The sequence below is a fragment of the Hippocampus zosterae genome, chromosome 20, assembly GCF_025434085.1.
Source record: "Hippocampus zosterae strain Florida chromosome 20, ASM2543408v3, whole genome shotgun sequence".
NCBI classification, from domain to species: domain Eukaryota; kingdom Metazoa; phylum Chordata; class Actinopteri; order Syngnathiformes; family Syngnathidae; genus Hippocampus; species Hippocampus zosterae.
This window is the reverse complement of record NC_067470.1, coordinates 1024606-1042730: the sequence shown is the minus strand read 5'-3', so window position 1 is coordinate 1042730 and position 18125 is coordinate 1024606. Positions and strand designations below refer to the sequence as shown.

At 48.5% G+C, this 18125-nt stretch overlaps 5 protein-coding genes and 1 long non-coding RNA gene across 10 annotated transcripts in view; 2 read left to right on the top strand and 4 right to left on the bottom strand.

Moving 5' to 3' along the window:
* Window positions 1-3038, top strand: part of cntnap2a (contactin associated protein 2a) — a 115426-nt gene extending 112388 nt beyond the window's left edge. For both annotated transcript variants that reach the window (XM_052054802.1, XM_052054803.1), the window contains 3 exons: window positions 708-953; window positions 1048-1119; window positions 1197-3038. In XM_052054802.1, the coding sequence (XP_051910762.1) occupies window positions 708-953; window positions 1048-1119; window positions 1197-1396 (518 nt within the window). In that variant the 3' untranslated portion in view covers window positions 1397-3038. The remainder of the gene's footprint in view (window positions 1-707; window positions 954-1047; window positions 1120-1196) is intronic.
* A 455-nt stretch (window positions 3039-3493) lies between these two features.
* LOC127593388 (lipocalin-like) lies at window positions 3494-5540 on the bottom strand. Its single transcript, XM_052054814.1, has 6 exons — window positions 5372-5540; window positions 5149-5288; window positions 4995-5074; window positions 4004-4117; window positions 3790-3891; window positions 3494-3704 (listed from the first exon to the last, which is right to left on the bottom strand). Exons 1-6 carry the CDS (start codon window positions 5462-5464, stop codon window positions 3685-3687), a joined length of 549 nt encoding a protein of 182 aa, XP_051910774.1. The 5' UTR covers window positions 5465-5540; the 3' UTR covers window positions 3494-3684.
* On the top strand, window positions 4527-4841 carry LOC127593392 (uncharacterized). Its single transcript, XR_007960397.1, has 2 exons — window positions 4527-4674; window positions 4748-4841. It is a non-coding gene; the product is annotated as an uncharacterized LOC127593392 (long non-coding RNA).
* Window positions 5541-6405: 865 nt separating the features above from the next.
* On the bottom strand, window positions 6406-9239 carry c8g (complement component 8, gamma polypeptide). The gene is made up of 7 exons (XM_052054811.1): window positions 8914-9239; window positions 8173-8318; window positions 8003-8073; window positions 7816-7923; window positions 7617-7721; window positions 6996-7031; window positions 6406-6547 (listed from the first exon to the last, which is right to left on the bottom strand). The coding sequence occupies exons 1-7, from the start codon at window positions 9094-9096 to the stop codon at window positions 6528-6530; spliced, it is 669 nt and encodes a 222-aa protein (XP_051910771.1). The 5' UTR covers window positions 9097-9239; the 3' UTR covers window positions 6406-6527.
* Window positions 9240-9605: 366 nt separating this feature from the next.
* On the bottom strand, window positions 9606-11806 carry msrb2 (methionine sulfoxide reductase B2). Its single transcript, XM_052054812.1, has 5 exons — window positions 11488-11806; window positions 11188-11285; window positions 10141-10217; window positions 9900-10047; window positions 9606-9805 (listed from the first exon to the last, which is right to left on the bottom strand). The coding sequence occupies exons 1-5, from the start codon at window positions 11594-11596 to the stop codon at window positions 9674-9676; spliced, it is 564 nt and encodes a 187-aa protein (XP_051910772.1). The 5' UTR covers window positions 11597-11806; the 3' UTR covers window positions 9606-9673.
* Window positions 11807-12528: 722 nt separating this feature from the next.
* Window positions 12529-18116, bottom strand: LOC127593382 (armadillo repeat-containing protein 3-like). 4 transcript variants are annotated; one of them, XM_052054807.1, is made up of 16 exons: window positions 17470-18116; window positions 17274-17391; window positions 17021-17143; window positions 16773-16841; window positions 16525-16697; window positions 16229-16423; window positions 15919-16147; window positions 15667-15819; window positions 15464-15572; window positions 15126-15375; window positions 14546-14682; window positions 13521-13689; window positions 13348-13442; window positions 13113-13268; window positions 12870-13032; window positions 12529-12798 (listed from the first exon to the last, which is right to left on the bottom strand). In XM_052054807.1, exons 1-16 carry the CDS (start codon window positions 17527-17529, stop codon window positions 12574-12576), a joined length of 2424 nt encoding a protein of 807 aa, XP_051910767.1. In that variant the 5' UTR covers window positions 17530-18116; the 3' UTR covers window positions 12529-12573. The 4 variants fall into 4 exon arrangements, with proteins under 4 accessions (XP_051910767.1, XP_051910766.1, XP_051910765.1 ...); XM_052054806.1 differs by having other exon boundaries at window positions 17274-18116; XM_052054805.1 differs by having other exon boundaries at window positions 13348-13689.
* Between the last annotated feature and the right edge of the window lie 9 nt (window positions 18117-18125).

Here is an 18125-nt window from a genome sequence, read left to right as displayed (position 1 = left end):
GCGGTGCGGCCAAACTGCCAGATCACGATGGCAAATCATTTGGGACGATACGTTGCGGCAGCGCAATCTCCTGCCAAGTGCTTTAGACTTTGCTGCGTTGCAGTCAAAAGACGAGCGGCAGCGTTGTGGACCCGCTGGAGGCGCTTGATGGAGGAGTGGCTGACTCCAACGTCAAGCATGAATGACTGTTGCAAAGGAGAGGCTTGAGACTTTCGCCAGCCGCCCAAGACGAAAACTAGCCGAGTGGAACGACGGCAGCGAGTGACCCGACACCCAGGCGCACGTATGCAGAATGATCAGAGCTGCTGCCCGAGAACATTTCAACTTATTGGTGCGCAGATACACGCAGCAATTGCTTCGTGCCTCATTTTGAGCCGAGTGCCCTTCCTAATCCAGTGGTTAGCACGTCGGCTTCACAGTGCAGAGGTACCGGGTTCGATTCCAGCTCCGGCCTCCCTGTGTGGAGTTTGCATGTTCTCCCCGGGCCTGCGTGGGTTTTCTCCGGGTGCTCCGGTTTCCTTCCACATTCCAAAAATATGCGTGGCAGGCTGATTGAACACTCTAAATTGTCATGGCTGCGGGCTTCGTGATGTGCTGTTTACATCAGTGAATCGGACGCATTTGTTCACTTCCCCAATTTGTCCGGCGCACGTGCGCACCGTTGAGATCACGTCTCAGCCACCGTGCGGCCGTCTTTGTCCTTCCAGAAACGGGATATGTTGACCCGGTCGTGATCCAGCGTTACAACGCCCCGGGCTTCGTGGGCTGCTTATCGCGGGTGCAGTTCAACGGCGTCGCGCCGCTCAAGTCCGCATTGAGGAGCGGGCCGCAGACGGCGCCCGCCCGGCCCGCGTCTTACCGGGGGAAACTGGTGGAGTCCAACTGCGGGGCGTCACCTCTCACCGTCCCACCAATGTCGGCCGCAACTGACCCGTGGCGTCTGGACAACACAGGTCAGGACCCCCCCCCCCCCCCCCCAAAAAAAATAACCTTTCCAAATGGATTCAAACAAATCTGAGTCCGACGTCTCCTTCTTTACCACCTCAGACACAGAATTTCCTTTTAATGAGGAACGAGTGATTCCCGATGGAGTCAATCGAGACTCGGCGATCGTTGGAGGTACGCTTTCCCGACACGAAACCGTTTTGCGGCGTCCGCCGGCATTGACTGCACCTCGCTTGCCGTCTCACCCGCAGGGATCATCGCGGTGGTCATCTTCACCATCTTATGCACTCTGCTGTTCCTGATCCGCTACATGTTCCGCCACAAAGGCACCTACCACACCAACGAGGCCAAAAGTGGCGCCGAGCCCCCCGGAGAGTCTCCAGAAACGGCCATTATCGGCACGGAAAACCCGGAAACCATTGAGGAATCAAAGAAGGAGTGGTTCATCTAACCAGCATTGACGGCGCTCCCGGAGACGACGTGAGCCGTCTCGCCGTAAAGTCGCCAGCATGATGGAGACGCTTCAGTGCAATGACCAGTCATGGGAAGGAGAAAGAAAAGTCGTTGCGGTCGGACAATAACCTCCCAAAGAGAGAGAGAGAGAAAGAGAGATGTGTACATTTTGTTTTTTGTTTTTTTCTTACAAACTGTATATGTATATCGAGAGTGTCGGAACTGACGGACTCAGGCAAGTGTTGCTCCACGAGGCTGTCCGTGTAAATCCTAACTGGCTTGTCCTTTGTCTCGTGCTCGGGAGTTTTATGGAGTCCTTTGAATACTGTATATGACTAATAGTTATATTTACGGGCTTGTGTGATGGGACAAAATCGCCGTTAGTTTTGAGAAAAAAAAAAAAAAAGAGATCTAATCATCACGCCAAACGATTAGCATTTGGTTTTTGCAGACTGTCGTTTGTGCCAGCCTGCCTTTGTTTAATATACTGGGATTTATTTTTGTTCAAAGATTTATTGAGAGAGTCCGTGACATCCATACGAATCTATCGAGGAGTGTCCGAGCTGCACCGGAAAAAAAAAAAAAAGTTGCACTCTTATGTGAAAAAAAAAAATCCAATAAAAATCCAGTGAACCGGATGAGTGATTGTCAAAATTTTCCCACTAGTCCTTCAAGTCATCAGCCGCCGTGTTGCTCAAGGGCTGCGTGATAACCGTAAATGAATCGAAAACACTTCTGGCTGCAAAAGTGCCAAATTCATTGGAAGTGATTCTCAGGAACAAGACACGTGAAACACGTCATCTCCATGTGGCAAAACAAACACCCAGAACAAACGATGTTGCGTCCCAATCGGCTGACTTTTTATTTTATTTTATTTGATTTTATTTTTTTCACATGAGATTGCAGCTTACTCGCTGGATTGGAAAGGAGATATGTTTATTTTGTGAGACTGCCAGAATACTCCTTCGTCCTCGTCCTTTTGCCAATGACGTCATGTATGTATCAAAGTGAGCTTGATGTCAACTCCGACATTTGGTTGTTCGGGGGCCGCGCCGGTGTTTTCTCCAAGCATGATGAGAATTTTTTTTATCGCAGCTGGTTGCGTTGGTTTTTCGCTCGTGGTCGCAGCTTTCTTTGAATCCTATGGTTTTTTTTCTCTTTGCCAAACGGTCCCCACGATTGTCTTTGCCGAGGACAATTTCACACACCGACGCCCGGCTGTTGATAAAAGAGGTCCGGCCATAATCGGAGAACCAAAAAACTCAACCCGGTTTGTTTCTCCTGCATTGAAATTACAATTTCGACGAGCTGCCAAACGTGTTTGCTTCGTATTTGTTACTTGCGAACGTGCGCGTGCCATGACGACGTTTTTGCGAAAGCCCTCTCACAGCTGGATCTGGCCATCCGCCTTTTACTTTGGCCTCAAATGCGACTTGAATGGCCGAAGGCAAACGAGGAGCGACTTCCTTTTCTCGAATCGCGAGCGTCCCCGCCAGATAGAACGGAATCACACATTTGCCCTCCCAAAGGGGGTCCAAACATGAGAATGAGGAGTAGCGTAGCCATAACCCGAATGCTTTTTTTTTGTTTTTTTTTATCCGCTCTGTTCAGTTCAATAAAGAGTGTTTGATCTTTGACAAGCCGTCCTTTTCTCGCATCCTCTCTCCAGCAAAGTCTTGGGCCATGTCATCGTTGCACCAACGAGAAGTGAAAATGGAAGCTTCGCAGCCATTATGCAGCTGTGAACGTACGACGACGGAGCGCCATCTTGGTTCTAGTTCGTCCTAAAGATGTTTTGATTTGGTTGAGGTCAGGGTTCTTGAGTGAGTTCTTTGACACTTTAGTCATCCTCGAATTCCCTCGTGGATTTTGGTTTGTGCACCGGGGGCGTAAAGAAAAAGGGGCCCGCCTCGAGCCTAGCCAAGCAGATTTGAAAATGGAGAGATCTATAGGACAGGTAAGATGGAAGCCGTTTAGCATTTCCAAACTGGAAAAATGTCAGCAAAAAATAATCGGACACCATTTTGTTGCAGCCTACAGAGGCTGGCGCACAGCAATGGTACGTCGCTTCTTGAACATACCAATTCGCAAGAGGTTGCTTCCACTTATTTTTATTGGCTTGTGGGTCAGCAAATCAGGCGATGAGAAGAAAAGCACCGTTTCAACCGACATGTTTTCTCTCTGCCGCTCTTTGTTCTATTTACAGCCGTCCGTCGTGTAAAATGGAAATGCAAGTTGAGCAAAGCGGGTGTTGTGGAGCCCATCTGCCTGACGGGGGCATCGTCGTCAGGCCTCGGGACACTCGGCTGCAACAACATGAGGAAACGGACGAGTTAGAAGCTCGGAGGGGACACCTGCCAGGTAATAATCGAATACGTTTCCAATACGCACGAGCATTGGGGAGGATGGCGATGTTTTCAGGCAGGATGCCGGTCTCCGTGCAGAAGTCTGTGAATGTCTGCTGCAGGGCCACCCCGACGTCGGGGGAGCGAGCTGCAAAAAAAAGCGAGTGGCCTTCAATTGGACGTGGCCACCAAACCCTCCCCAAAAGCAACATGGCCCGTATTCCATTGAGAGCCTGGCTGGCGAACAAGCCGCGACTCACTGTAAAGCTTGTTCAAGACCTCCGAGGCGCCCTCCTTTGTCTTGATCGTGTGGATCAACGCAAAGTTGTCATACAGGACTCGGACGACGCGCATGTCGTTGTCGTTGTTCCAAGCTGGGAAATAGCGCAGGTTAGTTTGGTGCACTTTGCACACACACACACACGCACACACACACACACACACGCACACACATGCAAAGTGTGTGTGTGGAGGAGTGAGTGCAATAGCACCGAATAACCATGTGGGGGGCTGCTGAGCACCATGTACACACACACAATCAGTAAAAATGGTGACTTGTGGGTTTTTGCTAAAACCTTCACAGGCACATTCAGGGCAGCCCTCTGATGCTTTTTATAAGTTATTCTTATGGGGACCTGCTTTTTTGTCCCCATAAGAAAAATGGTCCCCAAGACGTGACTGTGTTTCCAATTTTATGTCCCCTCAAAACATGGAAACGAGCGCACAAACACACACACACACACACACACACACACAGATGCCTTTAGTGTAGACAGTCACATTGCATGGTTGAGGTTTACAGAAGAAGCCGCGAAGGCACAAAATAACTTGACCGTACGAATTGTGATCAAAAGAATGACATTTTAATGGCATAATACTTGGATATGAAAGCCGACTTTTTCGATACTGCTTATGCTGACGAGTGTGTACTGTGTTTTATGTTATGTGTTGTGTTTATTATTTTACTTTATGTTAACTGTTTTGTTAAGCGCTTTATAAATCAGCTTGTGTATTGTATATGTACAAACACTCCCTTGTTTGTGTAGGGCTCATTCAGCCGACACTGCCATCTGCTGGAGGAAAGTGGTAGCTTCAACTTTTACTTTGTCAACATTTTTGAGTGATTTTTTTTTTTTTTTTTTGCGCAACCCTCTACGAGGCGGGCAAAGCTTTCATGGCGGCCACCTTCATGTCATTGACTCTCCGCTAAGTTAGGCTAGACGTGAATGAAAATACGATCATGTGGCTCACCTTGGCTATGGAAGGTGAAGCGGCCGGGCGTTTCGGTTTTTTGAGCGAGATGAGTCATTTTCCAGCAGGTACCGTCATCCCTTGAAAGGGGACAAACAAGGTCAGGATTCACAGTCCGCTCCGTGACAATAAACTTCTCACGTTCATGACCCACTTGATGTGGGTATAAGTGAGGTCCATGTCCCCCCCTTCGGTTGGCACGATGACCGCAGTCCCGACCTTCATGTTTCCCCTGTTGTTCACAAACCAGGGCGCGTTGGTGGCAAAGCCGACCAGGTACCACTTGCCGGCCATCTGAAGGAGACGGCGCAGAGAAATGAAAATACGGCGGGGGGGGGGGGGGAAATCAGATGAATGAAAAGGTCTTTTTGCTTTACCCTCTGCAGATCAAAATCCTGAACGGGCACGACGTCGGCGTACGCGGCCAGTCCGCACGTGAGTGCCAGCAGCATCCCGAGTAGCGTGTTCATCGTGGTGTCTCCTGCGGATCGGCTCCTCTTCTTCACCGTCTGGCGAGGTGGGTCAACGGGGGTCTTATATGCTGCATCCCCTCCTCCGCTCTTCTTGTCTCCTCCCTTCGGCCTTATAAAACTCTTTGGCCTTACGAACGCGCGCTGTTACGCAAGTGCATTTGTGTAAGGGAGGGTTCCTTTAATACGCGTCTCCGCTTTCTCGCCCATCACAAATGTTTGGCGCGGGCCAAGATGATTTCAAACCCCTTTGTTTGAGAAGAGTGCAAAGGTGCTTCCACACGGGCAAACACGGGAGGTCTCTTGCGACAGAATTACACTTGGCCACCTGTCAGGACATTTGCAAGCTTCTGGGAATGGCCGGTCGCCAGGACCAAAGCTGCCTTTCGGACTGTCAAGCTTTTTGCCACTGGAATTTGCGATAAGCCGTGGATGGGTGGTTTCTTTTGCAATTGGCATCGCACCCTGTTCATTTAGAGCATCGAGCTGATAGTCGAGTTCAATTCAAACGTCTGAGGAATAAAACACAATCACAACTTCATCATTGTATATAAAGGCCCCTGATACCTTTGCTGTGCATTTGAATGAGAGAGAATATTTTGACTAAAAAACAAAAACAACCCCCCCCCCCCCGACCCCCCCCACACACACACACACACACACACAGACACTTTTGGCAGACCAAGCAGGCACCAACTGGTCATCGGCTGCTTGTGTAACAGGCGCGCACGCACGCATGCACGCTCCGTTTTGTAAGTTGGAGTTGTGTAACCAAACTCCTTGAGATTGCACATCTGGTTTTCATTCACCGTCCCCCTCACATGCACGCACACCTCCGAATTGATCAGACCGCCGATGGCTAAGATAAGATAAGATATCCTTTATTCGTCCCACACTGGGGAAATTTACAAGGCTAAGGCATGCGACGTAACAAGCCTTGATCTTTTGGTGCGTTTTTATTCATATGACGCCACTCAACGTGTTCTCTCTCTTGGCTTGAATTTCCAAGAGCTGCAGATCAGGCCTAGAAACGGCCGCCCCCGCTGCTGCGAGTTCCGCCGGTTCAGCACGTGGGGACACAGTCTGCAAGACAAAGAGAGAGAGGTTAAATTCCACTCTGCGCTGATCTATTTATCGGCCGCTCTGAAACGACCCAAAATGATTGCGACACAAGCGCAAGCTAGCGCGTCAGGCAAATGTTTTGGAGGCGGGAGGAAGGTCATCGGCCAGATCGCTCTCCCGATGGTGGAATTGCTCAATTCCTCATGCATGCACATGCTACAATTTGTCTTTTGCGAGCAAACTCGGCTGTCTTTCGATGCGCGATGAAACATTACGTGCTTTGGGAGAGAATACGGCAAATGAAAAGAGATCCTTTTTAGTCAAGCCTTCTCAAAAATGAGAACATTGAATTTCCCGTTTGATTTGAATCCAAGATCAATGAATTGGTGTTCAATTCGCTGTTCATCTTCTTGACTGAAATTGGCGATTCTTTTTTTTTTTTTAAATAAAGTTGCAAATGCCAACTTACTAATTGTGTGATGCTGGTCCACATTACCACAGTGACCTAAAAAAAATAAAAAAGCAAAAGAAGAGCACATTTGAAAATGGCAGCAGCCTCAATGCTAGCTTTGTTTTTTTTTTGTGCTATGGCAACTATTTTGAGAATAAGCCTTTTGAACATTCATTCATTCATCTTCCGTACCGCTTGACCCTCACTAGGGTCGCGGGGGGTGCTGGAGCTTATCCCAGCTGTCTCCGGGCAGTAGGCGGGGGACACCCTGAATCGGTTGCCAGCCAATCGCAGGGCACACAGAAACGAACAACCATCCACGCTCACATTCACACCTAGGGACAATTTAGAGTGTTCAATCAGCCTGCCACGTATGTTTTTGGAATGCGGGAGGAAACCGGAGCACCCGGAGAAAACCCACGCAGGGAGAACATGCAAACTCCACACAGGGAGGCCGGAGCTGGAATCGAACCCGGTACCTCCGCACTGTGAACCCGCCGTGCTAACCACTGGACTACCGGGCCGCCCGCCTTTTGAACAACAATACCCAAGTGACATTGCGTTACAATCAATCATAAGACGTTTTTTTTTTTTTGTTTAGATTTTTAAAAAATGTTTTTTAAGTGCATGAATACATACTGTAGGTAGGGAAGGGGAAAAGGAATGCCAGGCCTAAAGCTTGCTTTTCAGCAAGTTGCTCAAACTTGGTCAGCAACGGTTCGGATAGATTGTCAACCGACCTGCCTGAATGGAAAAACACAAACGGTACCAACGGGGAAAATGAGAGCAAAGCATTTGCTTGCCGCTTTGAACGTTCAAATCGCGTTGCGTTGCTGACCGTAAAGTTTCATGGTGACCCGGCCTCGTTTCTGATAGTACACGACAGCGTAGGAGTTGTAGTCCGTCTCTCCGATCACAATGTCGGTGTTCAGCTCGGGTCGAGATCCTAGCGCAAGGGATCATGTTTGAGCCAAGATATTGGACGACTTTCCATCACTTTTTAAAGTAAGCGTGACAGTAGAAACCTGGTAGCGTCATCCGTCCCGGGGTGGGGCTCAAACGGTACATTTGCAATATCTCCCAACACTGATGATTACTGCGGAAGGACAAAAAAATCACTTTTGTTTTGACAGCCGCACTCGCGACAGAGCTGACAAATGCCGCTTAGTTGCAAGTCAAAAAAAAGTATACGTACTGCCGTGTCTTGGTGCTAACCATCAGCGACCGGTCCGACGCGGTGGCTAGCGTGAGGGTCATGACGGTCGGTTCCACTTTGGTGCCGTGATTGATGAGATGGGAACATTTAGAGGCAGCGTTGAGCAAGTACCACGTGCCAAGCATCTGAAACCCAAACGCAAATGCGGTAGAAACTTGTTGCCAATTCCACTTCCGCTACATTCCGAACGATCGCATCAAACGTATTCTTACGCTCAATAGAGTTAAGTTACGGCTCACGCGCTGCTAAGAGAAGTGCGTTGCGTGAAAAACAACATTTTCCGGGCACCCTATTGACACGGGTTGCACAAGCTTGTTCTTTTTTGCGTTGACCCCTGACGAAGCAAAGTGCACATTTGATGGCTCCTGTCAACGTTGTTTTTTCTCTTTTTTTTGTTGTTTTTACACCACCGATGCTCCAATTGAAGTGGAACAGCTGGCGAGCCGGAAATGATCTTCACTGTTAGTCTCGGGCGCAGGATAAAATTGTGTTGTTGCACTTTTTTTTTTTTTTTTTTACAACAACAATCTCTCTCCTACAGAGACAATTGTATATGATCAATGAGCAAAGGTCAAAGACAAAAGCAGTAACATTTGCGATATTCATCAAATCACAGCTGTGAGTCGATTCGGGTTGGGGGTGGGGGTGGGGTGATCTTTTTTTTTGCGACTCATAAGAGCCCAATCCCCAACCATTTTCAACTCCAAACCGGTACCGTACCTGCCGAATGTCTATATTCTTCTGAGGAGGCGTCAGATCTATCGGGTCGACCTTTGGCTTCTTACGAGGTCGTCTTTTGGGTCTGGGCCGACTCTTTGCGCCGCCTACTGCCTCGGAAGCTGCCCAGAGACACACAAACATCAATAGCGCCAGGGTTAGCGTGCACCTCCAAACTCCCGCCATCTTCGTCTTCGTCTTTGTTTTGTTTTGTTTTTTGGAGTTTCCTTTTTCTGTCACTCTTCCCGGTGTGGCGTGTCCACAGGCAGGCACTCAAAATGCATCAAACGGATGGTGCAGGAGTGTGTCCAAAGAGGATGACATGTTCAGTTACACATTAACCCAGATGGGATCCTGCTGCATGGGGTTCTTGACACCAGAGTGCAGTATTCACCCCGGTAGCACTTTAAAAGTCAACGATAGAACATAGAGAGAGCAACGTATTCATTTATTCATACAAAAGGATCGGCAAACTTCATACAGGTGAGGTCAGTTGCACAACAAACCAAAAAAAATCAAGCAGAGTCAGGAAAAAAGAGCTGCAATCACATCCAAGAGTATTTTCTTTTTTCATTCAAAGTACATTAAACCAATTGTCAAACTTCACCGGCGAGTGTGTAGAAATATGACAAATTTAAGACGGAATGAGAATGAAAAGTGACTCTCATCGAGTGACGCAAACAAAAAACTTTTGTCCCCAAAAATCTCTCGTCAGTTGTCTGGGAAATGACACGCGAAAAGCAACTTTGCCGTAAGTGGCGTATCAGTTTTCTTCCATCTTGCCTGGCGGGTCGTCGTCTCGAGGTTTAAAGTTGAGGGCCGCGCTGTTAATACAGAAGCGCTGACCCGTCGGGTCTGGCCCGTCCTCAAAGATGTGGCCCAAGTGGGCATCGCACTGCATGGAAAACACAACGACAACATTAGCATTAGAAAGAGCGCGCGCGGCGCCTCAAGCTAGCCGGACGTCCGAGAGTAAAAGGACAACTGACGTTTTTACAAATGACCTCGACGCTGGCGCTCCCCAGGCTGTTGTCGGAGCGCCGGATGATCGAGGCGTGACTCTCATCTCGCTCCCATGTGCCGTGAGCCTCCTTGAAAGCCGGCCAGCCCGTCCCCGAGTCATACTTGGCTTCCGAGCTAGCGAGACGGTTGGTTGCCAAGCAAATTTCAAAGTCCAGTTGGTGCAAGGGTGAATTTGAAAATGGTGCACGTGGACAAGCAAGTTTTTACCTGAAGAGTGGAGAATCACAGCAGACGCAGTGGTACATCCCCTTTTCATAGTGGTTCAGGTATATCCCGCTAAAGGGCTAGGAAGGAACGGGTGCAAGCGTATGTGGTTAGAGACGGAGAGAGAAAGCATGCAACGAAAACAAACAAAGAGGACTCCATATTAGCTCAAGTTTTTCTAAGAATGATAGCGACACCTCCCGAAATAGAAACGTATTGCTCTGGCAAGTCCGACCAATCAAAACTGAGCTTGTTGAACTTTTCTTGGCTTGGTGTACAGTATGTATGCCATAGGTATCGCATGTTCCATGTCATCAATTCATTCATTCATTCATCTTCCGAGCCGCTTGATCCTCACTAGGGTCGCGGGGGGTGCTGGAGCCTATCCCAGCTGTCTCCGGGCAGTGGGCGGGGGACACCCTGAATCGGTTGCCAGCCAATCACAGGGCACACGGAAACGAACAACCATCCACGCTCACACTCACACCTGGGGACAATTTAGAGTGTTCAATCAGCCTGCCACGCATATTTTTTGGAATGTGGGAGGAAACCGGAGCACCCGGAGAAAACCCACGCAGGCCCGGGGAGAACATGCAAACTCCACACAGGGAGGCCGGTGCTAGAATCGAACCCGGTACCTCTGCACTGTGAAGCCGACGTGCTAACCACTGGACTACCGGGCCGCCCCATGTCATCAATTGCGAGAGCTAATATGCTGAGAATAAATGTCAAGTCAAGTCAAGAGTATTTCTCGAGCACTTTCAAATAGCCATCGCTGCATACAAAGTGCTGTACATGGAGCGATTTAACATACACAATAAACAGTAAGACGAATCGGCGGTAGAAAGCAGCAAGCAGTAAAATCAAGAACAAATCTAAGTCATGCTGAGAAATGTGACTGTTGACTAAACCTCTCCTGTCATTCCACAATGAGACAATCGTAAAATTGTCTGCAGTTCGGAAGTTACTTTCACTTGGGAATCTGATGAGCAGGTGAGACAGACCCCCCCCCGACCCCCCCCCCCCCCCCCAAAAAAGTCTGTTACTCACCACCTCAGTTCCCCTTTCTCTCGTGACCACATATTGCTCAGGAGAGAGTTTCTTTTGCCAATCCGTAGTGGCATTATAGCGGGTGAGAGATTTCGGGCCTGAGGAGAGAGCAACGGCGCAAATGACTGAAAATGAAAGGTCAGCTCATCCATTCCAAGCGGTTGCCGTTTTTCAATGACGATGTACGTACGTAGGAGCGGCCATTGCAGAGTTCCCTACCGTTTCGATTCCGAGGAATGTCGTCGCACATGCGCCGAGCTTACGAGAACCCGTCTAATGTGATCGCAAGATCCGACTGACCTGGACTTGTGTGCACCGGGCGCAAAGTCGGCACGCTCCGCGTCGACAGCGATGGTGCGGCTCGCGAGCGCTTGCAAACGACGGCCATGCGACCGACGAGGCGAGACATGCTTGCGAGTCTTTTGTCTCGACGCCGCTGAAAGGCAGCACTGCTTCCTCCGCCGGCTGCTCCCGCCTGTTAAGCGGGTGACCCTTTGGAAAAGTCCAACTTTCTACAATCTAGGTCAAAGTGGACTGGGTTCGCTCCTTTTAATTGCTGGCCAATGTCCAAAGCCGACAAGGTTTATTGATATTTAGATATGGTGGATAGCGTTTATGACACTTACAATCCCACGTCTTTTTTTTTTTTTTTTTTTTTTGCCAAATGCCGACTCTTGACTTATTTGCGTTATAGTTGCAAATGCTGCAGTTGAACCAAACGGCATGCATTTTTCATTTAGTCAATATTCTCTTCAATTCCATTTCTCTCCCTGGCATTTTAGATCCTGCAGTATTGTACAGTCTGCCTAATTTGGAACACTTGTTTCCTTGAATAGCTTCTGCAATATTTTTGCACAAATATGTAGTGCAGGCAAGATTTTTCTTTTTTTTACGGTTTATCCATCCATCCATCTTCAAGTCCATTCAGTCACTAAGTGGGAACCGAGTCAGGCGAGTGGACCGGATGCCATCTACAACTTTGTTTATTGTGTAACTAACCTTGGCCAAGTTTTCACAAAAGCTTATCTGGGGATGTTTATCTTAAAAAAAAAAAAAGATGACATATTAAAAGGTGTTTTTTTTTTTTTCTAACCAATCTTGACAGCCACCTTTCCGCTTTTTTTTGGGAATGTGTTGCAGCCATTCACAAAAATGTAAATTTTTGTAAATGTAAATAATGCAAATGTTTTTTCATTTGTTGAACGCAACGACGTCGGAATTGGGCTTGTATTTTATGAGCTACATCGACAACCATCAATCATCTTATTGTTACCAGGTCTTAATTCTTCGTATTTTAGAGATATCATGCACGGGCTTAGAAAAGCACACTGAAGTTCCGGTAAAAAAAAAAAAAATGTTTTTAAAAAAAGGGCTACTCCAGTCCTGCTAAAAGCTGCGATGCTCTATTGTCCCGTGGTATCGGAATGCAGCAGGTGTATGGGACTTGAAGAAGGTTCCGGGCTGGTGCATGAGGTCCACAATGTAGCGAGACGGCTGTGACGAAGCTTGATTGCCGGAGCGATCGCCGTCGTGGAGTAGGACTTCGTTCCAAGCTCGATTGTAGTCACCTCGCACCAGAGTGCAACTCAGGCCAATGCAATCAGCCAAGTACTGCGTAGGCGGAACGGGTGTCGGCGGTTAACGAGAACAACGGATGAGTCCGCAGGGGGCGTGCGCTTCACCTTGAAAAGAAGAGCCCGGTGACAGTAGAACCCCTTGCTGATCAGGCCAATGGGGAGCACGTTGCACTGCAGCTTCACTTTGAGCAGGGAGATGTGCAGTAGCCACCCGAAGGTGTGCAAATCTTCTTTCTCAATTGCTCCGCCCATGACTTTGCTAACTCGCCTGTTCAGAAACCCCGGAGAGCGAAATCATCGCTTTTACACGCCGCACTTATTCCCTTCAAGAAATGAGTGAAGTATTACCTGGCCAGGGCTACGTAGCGTTCCTGTTCGCCGTTCAGGAGAGAGATGGATTCTTTCACCTCCTTCACCAAAAACCTCAAAGCCACGTCATTCATCAACTTCCAGTATCTCTCCGTTTGTTGCCCTCCTTGCGCACTTTTCGCGTGGATGTACACCCTGGCGTAAAAACATTGGCGACCCGTTGTTGAAAGCTTCCACGTACGACGGAGGCGCGAGAGAGACGTAGCATACGTACTCGATGGCTGAATTGACAACGATGACGGGCAGGTGTTCGTTCACTGGCTCCATGGACAGTTCCACTAAAGTCAAAACTTTCTGACCAAAATACAACTGAAAGAGAGACGTAGGGGGTGAGGTTCCGACGGTCCTAATCGCGATCGGGGTTCCCAAATGCAAACGCCGACACACCTTCCCGGCATCGTAGAAGCCATCGGTGATGAGATCGGTTGAGGCCAAATGATCCGTCAAGCCGTATTTGAGAGAGAGGCTGGATTGCAGCAGACTGTTGAAGGCAAACTCGCTGAACTTACTCCTACTCGTGTCCGCCTGGTTGATTTCGTTCAGCATTTCCAGGGCTCTAGAGCACAAACGCACACAAACGCGCAGCGCTGATCGAGGTGCTTCGGTGCCTTCGGTGTGCTGGCGTGCGCAAACCGGTAAAACGGACAAGTAAAAGGGGAGCAAAAGTGTCCAAAATGAAGAACACGACTTCATTTTTGACACTTTTTACATCATTTTTGACATTTTCAGTTACCCGTGCACGGTGGCCAGCGCTCAAGACTCAACACTATCGGACACACTGACCTACATTCGCAACCTGAGATCTTTTTACTAATGTTCATTCATTCATTCATTCATTCATCATCCGAGCCGCTTGATCCTCACTAGGGTCGCGAGGGGTGCTGGAGCCTATCCCAGCCGACTTCGGGCAGTAGGCGGGGGACACCCTGAATCGGTTGCCAGCCAATCGCAGGGCACACAGAGACGGACAACCATTCACGCTCACACTCACACCAAGGGACAATTTTTAGAGTGTTCAATCAGCCTGCCACGCATGTTTTTGGAATGTGGGAGGAAACCGGAGCACCCAGAGAAAACCCACGCAGGCCCGGGGAGAACATGCAAACTCCACACAGGGAGGCCGGAGCTGGAATCGAACCCGGTACCTCTGCACTGTGAAGCCGACGTGCTAACCACTGGACTACCGGGCCGCCTTTACTCATGTTAATGTATTCATTTATTCCCAACAGTTTTTTTTTTGACTAGCCACCCTCTTGACTGCACTGATGCAAGTACTGTTTCAAGTACCGAAAAAAAAAAAATCCAATATGCTATCTTTTATATCCTGAAAGTTTCCCGCATGTGCCCCAAAGTAAATTGGAAGACCTGAATTATAGTCCCCAGAAAATCTAGAATAGTTTTGAGCATCTCACCCAAATTTGCACATCTCTACGGAGACGGGCTCATCCTTTGCACAAACGCTGATTGCCATGCATGCGGTGCGCAACACCTCCATGTTAGTGGAACGCAGCAAACTGACCAATGGCTCCAGACCGCCGGCACTCTGGAGCTACGGTGGACAAGATCCACATTTTAGTTGCACGTCTGCGTTACCGCTTCAGTAGATAGTTAGGAACGTTTTATAGATACTGCTCATAGTGGAGTGCCTCAAAAGTGTCCCTTTGGAGTCAATCAATAAATAAATCAAATACGCCTGAAAAGGGAAACTCAACTCGACGGTGTACAGTCACCGTGCGAGACGGAAAGTTTGTGAGACTTCCGCTGATGGAGCAGCTCACGACTTTGCTCTATGCGATCGTTCATAATAACAAATGCAGCTCATTCCATTTGAACCATGTGGAAAACCAAGAATTTGCAGTAGTAAAACGAACTGTATTGGCTAAACGGCAAAAATCACCTGCACACGTTCATAAAGGCCGTTTTTTTGCCCGGGGCAAAATCATTCCAAACGACATCAGCTATACAAGCACGCGAATGCACGGAAAGACAAACCTGTGTCCTGGCGTCGGCCTCAGACGCCAGTTCGCAGATGCACAATGCGGCGTGAACGACGACCTGCGGGTCCGTCGACTTTAAGGGCTCCACCAATGCCCGTATGGCCCCCAGAGATAACAAGTCGGAGCGAACGGCCTCCTGCCCCGCTATCCTGTAAAGTATGGCGGCGGCATTGGCCACTGTTCTGGGACAGCTGTCATGGAGGCACTGCACAAGAGGCTTCTGCCCTCCTTCTTCATATATTGTCCTAAATTTAAAAAAAAAAAAAAAAAGCAACAATGCCCGTTCTTGTCAACAATCGTGCAAAACAACGGTAAAGCCGGGTTGTCTCTTACATCGAGTTCTGATGGTGATCGGATGTCAGGTTGGCAAGGGCCTGGATGGCTTCCCCTCTCACGAGGGCATGTCCACTGCTCAGTAAATGTATCAAAGCAGATAAACCGCCTGAATGGGGGATGAGGGAGGGGGGGGTCAACCAAATTTCCTGCTTCATAATGCCAGTAAGAATATGAACGGTTCCACGTTTTTGTGTCGAGACCTATTTCTCTGAAGCGTTCTTTGCTGGATAAGAAGGAGCTCATGCCGGCCATAGCTTGACAAACAAACATATTCACACAATCGCTGCTGCCGGAGAGAAGCTCCACCAGAATGTCCTCCATTTCGATGTCGTGGAGAATTTTGTGATTGTTGGCTGAACACGCGTAGGCACGAATACGCACAGAGATATGAGAAACGAGACACGCGAGACAAGTCGGAACACCAGCTAGGAATCGATTGCTTCACTGCTTACCGTTTTGAGCAGCTCGAGAGAGGCATTCGACAGCGCCGGACTGGACTTCGTTATTGCTGCTTTTAACGAGAGGCATTTCATGTTTGCCCGGTTCAGAGAGTTTAGGCGGAAGGGCAAGCTCAAATAGTATCGTCAGTCCTCCTTCGTTCTCAATCAGCAGGAAATTGTCACTATCGCTCATGCAATTAACAAGAACCTGCAAAGCCTCAACATGGAGGTCGTTGAAATCCTGCAAGACAAAAGCGTTCACGGCAAATAATTTTTTAAAAAACGCGTGCGACCAGAACAAAAAAGTGAACAAAATACCAACCGTGTTTTTGATGATATCTAAGAGCTTCTCGAGTCCCTGCTCTTTCCTCATTGCGCCGTACGACTCTTTATCGGCCGTGACTTTCTGTAAAATGTTTAAAGCCAAGTGCTGAATGACGACGTAGTCCGAATGGAGCAGCTCCAGAATGAAAGGGATGCCGCCCAACTCCAGGACGGATGGGCAGAATTGGCTGCTCTTCATTGCCGCGGTAGGCCAGAGGAAGAGAAAAAAAAGAAGAAATGAAAATAGCGTTGCCGCAATTGGAATTAGTCCAGCGCGGTGATATTGGTACTGACCTGAACCAGGTTGTAGATGGTCTCCAGAGAGTTTTTCTGAATATCCGGTTCTGTACTGGCAAGCAGCTTGATTAATGCCGACAGGCCTTTGTTGTCAAAGATCTGAACCTTGCAGGCCGGAGCCAGGGACAGATAGGAGAGGCACAGGGCTCCGTACTCTTGAATAACCAAATCTTTTGGAAAGAAAAAGTCCAGTGAATGACCGAGCATCGTACGTGGCTGGAGAATGATGAACCGCGCAAACTAACCGTCAAGGGAGAGTTTGTCAATAATGGTTGGAATGATATCTATTTGTTGTAGGGCATTGGCGACGGCACCTTTGTGCGACAACGTAAATGACTCCGGTTAATTCTTTTGAGCAGGGCAAAACACGTAACGGCACAAAAGAGGAGTTCTGAAACAACTGTTGGAATGTGTGTGTGTCAAAACGCCAACAACACAATAACAAAGCGAGTTAATCATAAGCAAGTGTACTCGAGATGCTGTTTGCACGTACTGTTGGAGGCCATGGTGCCCAAAACCATGAACGCATTTCGTCTGATCAGCTCATTGCTGTGTGCGATGAGTCGACTGAGAGGCTGCAGGACGCCGAGTTCCATCAGATGAACCTTGTTCCCATCTGACAGCAGGGGGAGACAAGCGACCGGGAAGATGAGTGCGCGACGCGACGTGCAGACCTCGACCATAGTGACCGTAGGCCGAGATGGACTCGACATCCACGAGGATATTTTGCAAATCGCGCGCCGCACCTTCCCCTGCAAATTGGAAGATCGCTTCACATGCGATGACCACAATGTCCTCTTCGGGGGAGCTCAGCAGAAGAACTGCGGTCGTTGTCGTTTTGACGTCGACGCGAAGTGGTTCGAACTGCAAAAACAATGAAGGGCGTGGATTGTGTGGCAGAGCATTTAGAGACGGGGAGAAAAGATGCAGAAATGTCCTGACCGTATCCTTGCAGGGACTTGAACTCTTGGACTTTTTTTCTTTCTTATCTTTCTTGTCCATTGCGACGGTCCCTCCACATCAGTCGCGCTTTTGTACCACTTCATTAATAGATGTTGAGCTTGTGAGTACACACAACGGATGGAGTTTGGGGGCATTTTAGTTCTTTTTGCATCGATGAACATTTGCGACAAAAGAGGAATTCAAAACCGTGCCTCTATCAGACGACGGGGTGCTTCGCCGAGCTTCGGCAAATAATCGATCACACGATGATGACATTCTTTGAATGGTTTTGGTTCTGAACGGCGACGTTGCTCAAATCTGACTACAGTCAACGTGACGAATTCGACGTCATCGCGTAACAGAGACCAACATTTTTGATGACCTCGTGACGAAAAACGAAACGTAAATGGTGCATTTATTGGAACTTACCTCCGACTTGAGTCCGTGGGAGCCTGTACTGAACATCCGCGATTAAAAGTAAAACTGAATGGAAGGTTATAATTTGCCGAATCGATAACTCATAGACGTACACAAAATATATCATACAATTGGCAAATATCTTATCGCCAAGTCCAAGGTATTTCAGTTTCCCGGACCTCCGATGTGAACTATAGGACAAACAATGGTTTCCCTGGGCAACCGGCTGTAGTAGGGAC

Coding starts and splice junctions, on each gene's coding strand:
- LOC127593388 (XM_052054814.1), bottom strand. CDS start 5,464: ATGAACACGCTACTCGGGATGCTGCTGGCACTCACGTGCGGACTGGCC. Junction 4,118..4,994: donor CTTCACCTTCCATAGCCAAG/GTGAGCCACATG, acceptor GCTATTTCCCAG/CTTGGAACAACGACAACGAC. Junction 3,705..3,789: donor CGCCATCCTCCCCAATGCTC/GTGCGTATTGGA, acceptor ATGTTGTTGCAG/CCGAGTGTCCCGAGGCCTGA.
- msrb2 (XM_052054812.1), bottom strand. CDS start 11,596: ATGTCTCGCCTCGTCGGTCGCATGGCCGTCGTTTGCAAGCGCTCGCGA. Junction 10,218..11,187: donor GAGAAAGGGGAACTGAGGTG/GTGAGTAACAGA, acceptor GTTCCTTCCTAG/CCCTTTAGCGGGATATACCT. Junction 10,048..10,140: donor TGTGATTCTCCACTCTTCAG/GTAAAAACTTGC, acceptor CCGTCTCGCTAG/CTCGGAAGCCAAGTATGACT.
- LOC127593382 (XM_052054804.1), bottom strand. CDS start 17,529: ATGGACAAGAAAGATAAGAAAGAAAAAAAGTCCAAGAGTTCAAGTCCC. Junction 13,690..14,545: donor GTAGAGATGTGCAAATTTGG/GTGAGATGCTCA, acceptor TTTGTGCTCTAG/AGCCCTGGAAATGCTGAACG. Junction 13,269..13,347: donor GTTGTCAATTCAGCCATCGA/GTACGTATGCTA, acceptor TTTTTACGCCAG/GGTGTACATCCACGCGAAAA.
- c8g (XM_052054811.1), bottom strand. CDS start 9,096: ATGGCGGGAGTTTGGAGGTGCACGCTAACCCTGGCGCTATTGATGTTT. Junction 8,319..8,913: donor AGAATATAGACATTCGGCAG/GTACGGTACCGG, acceptor TTTGGGTTTCAG/ATGCTTGGCACGTGGTACTT. Junction 6,548..6,995: donor GGACCAGCATCACACAATTA/GTAAGTTGGCAT, acceptor TTTGTCTTGCAG/ACTGTGTCCCCACGTGCTGA.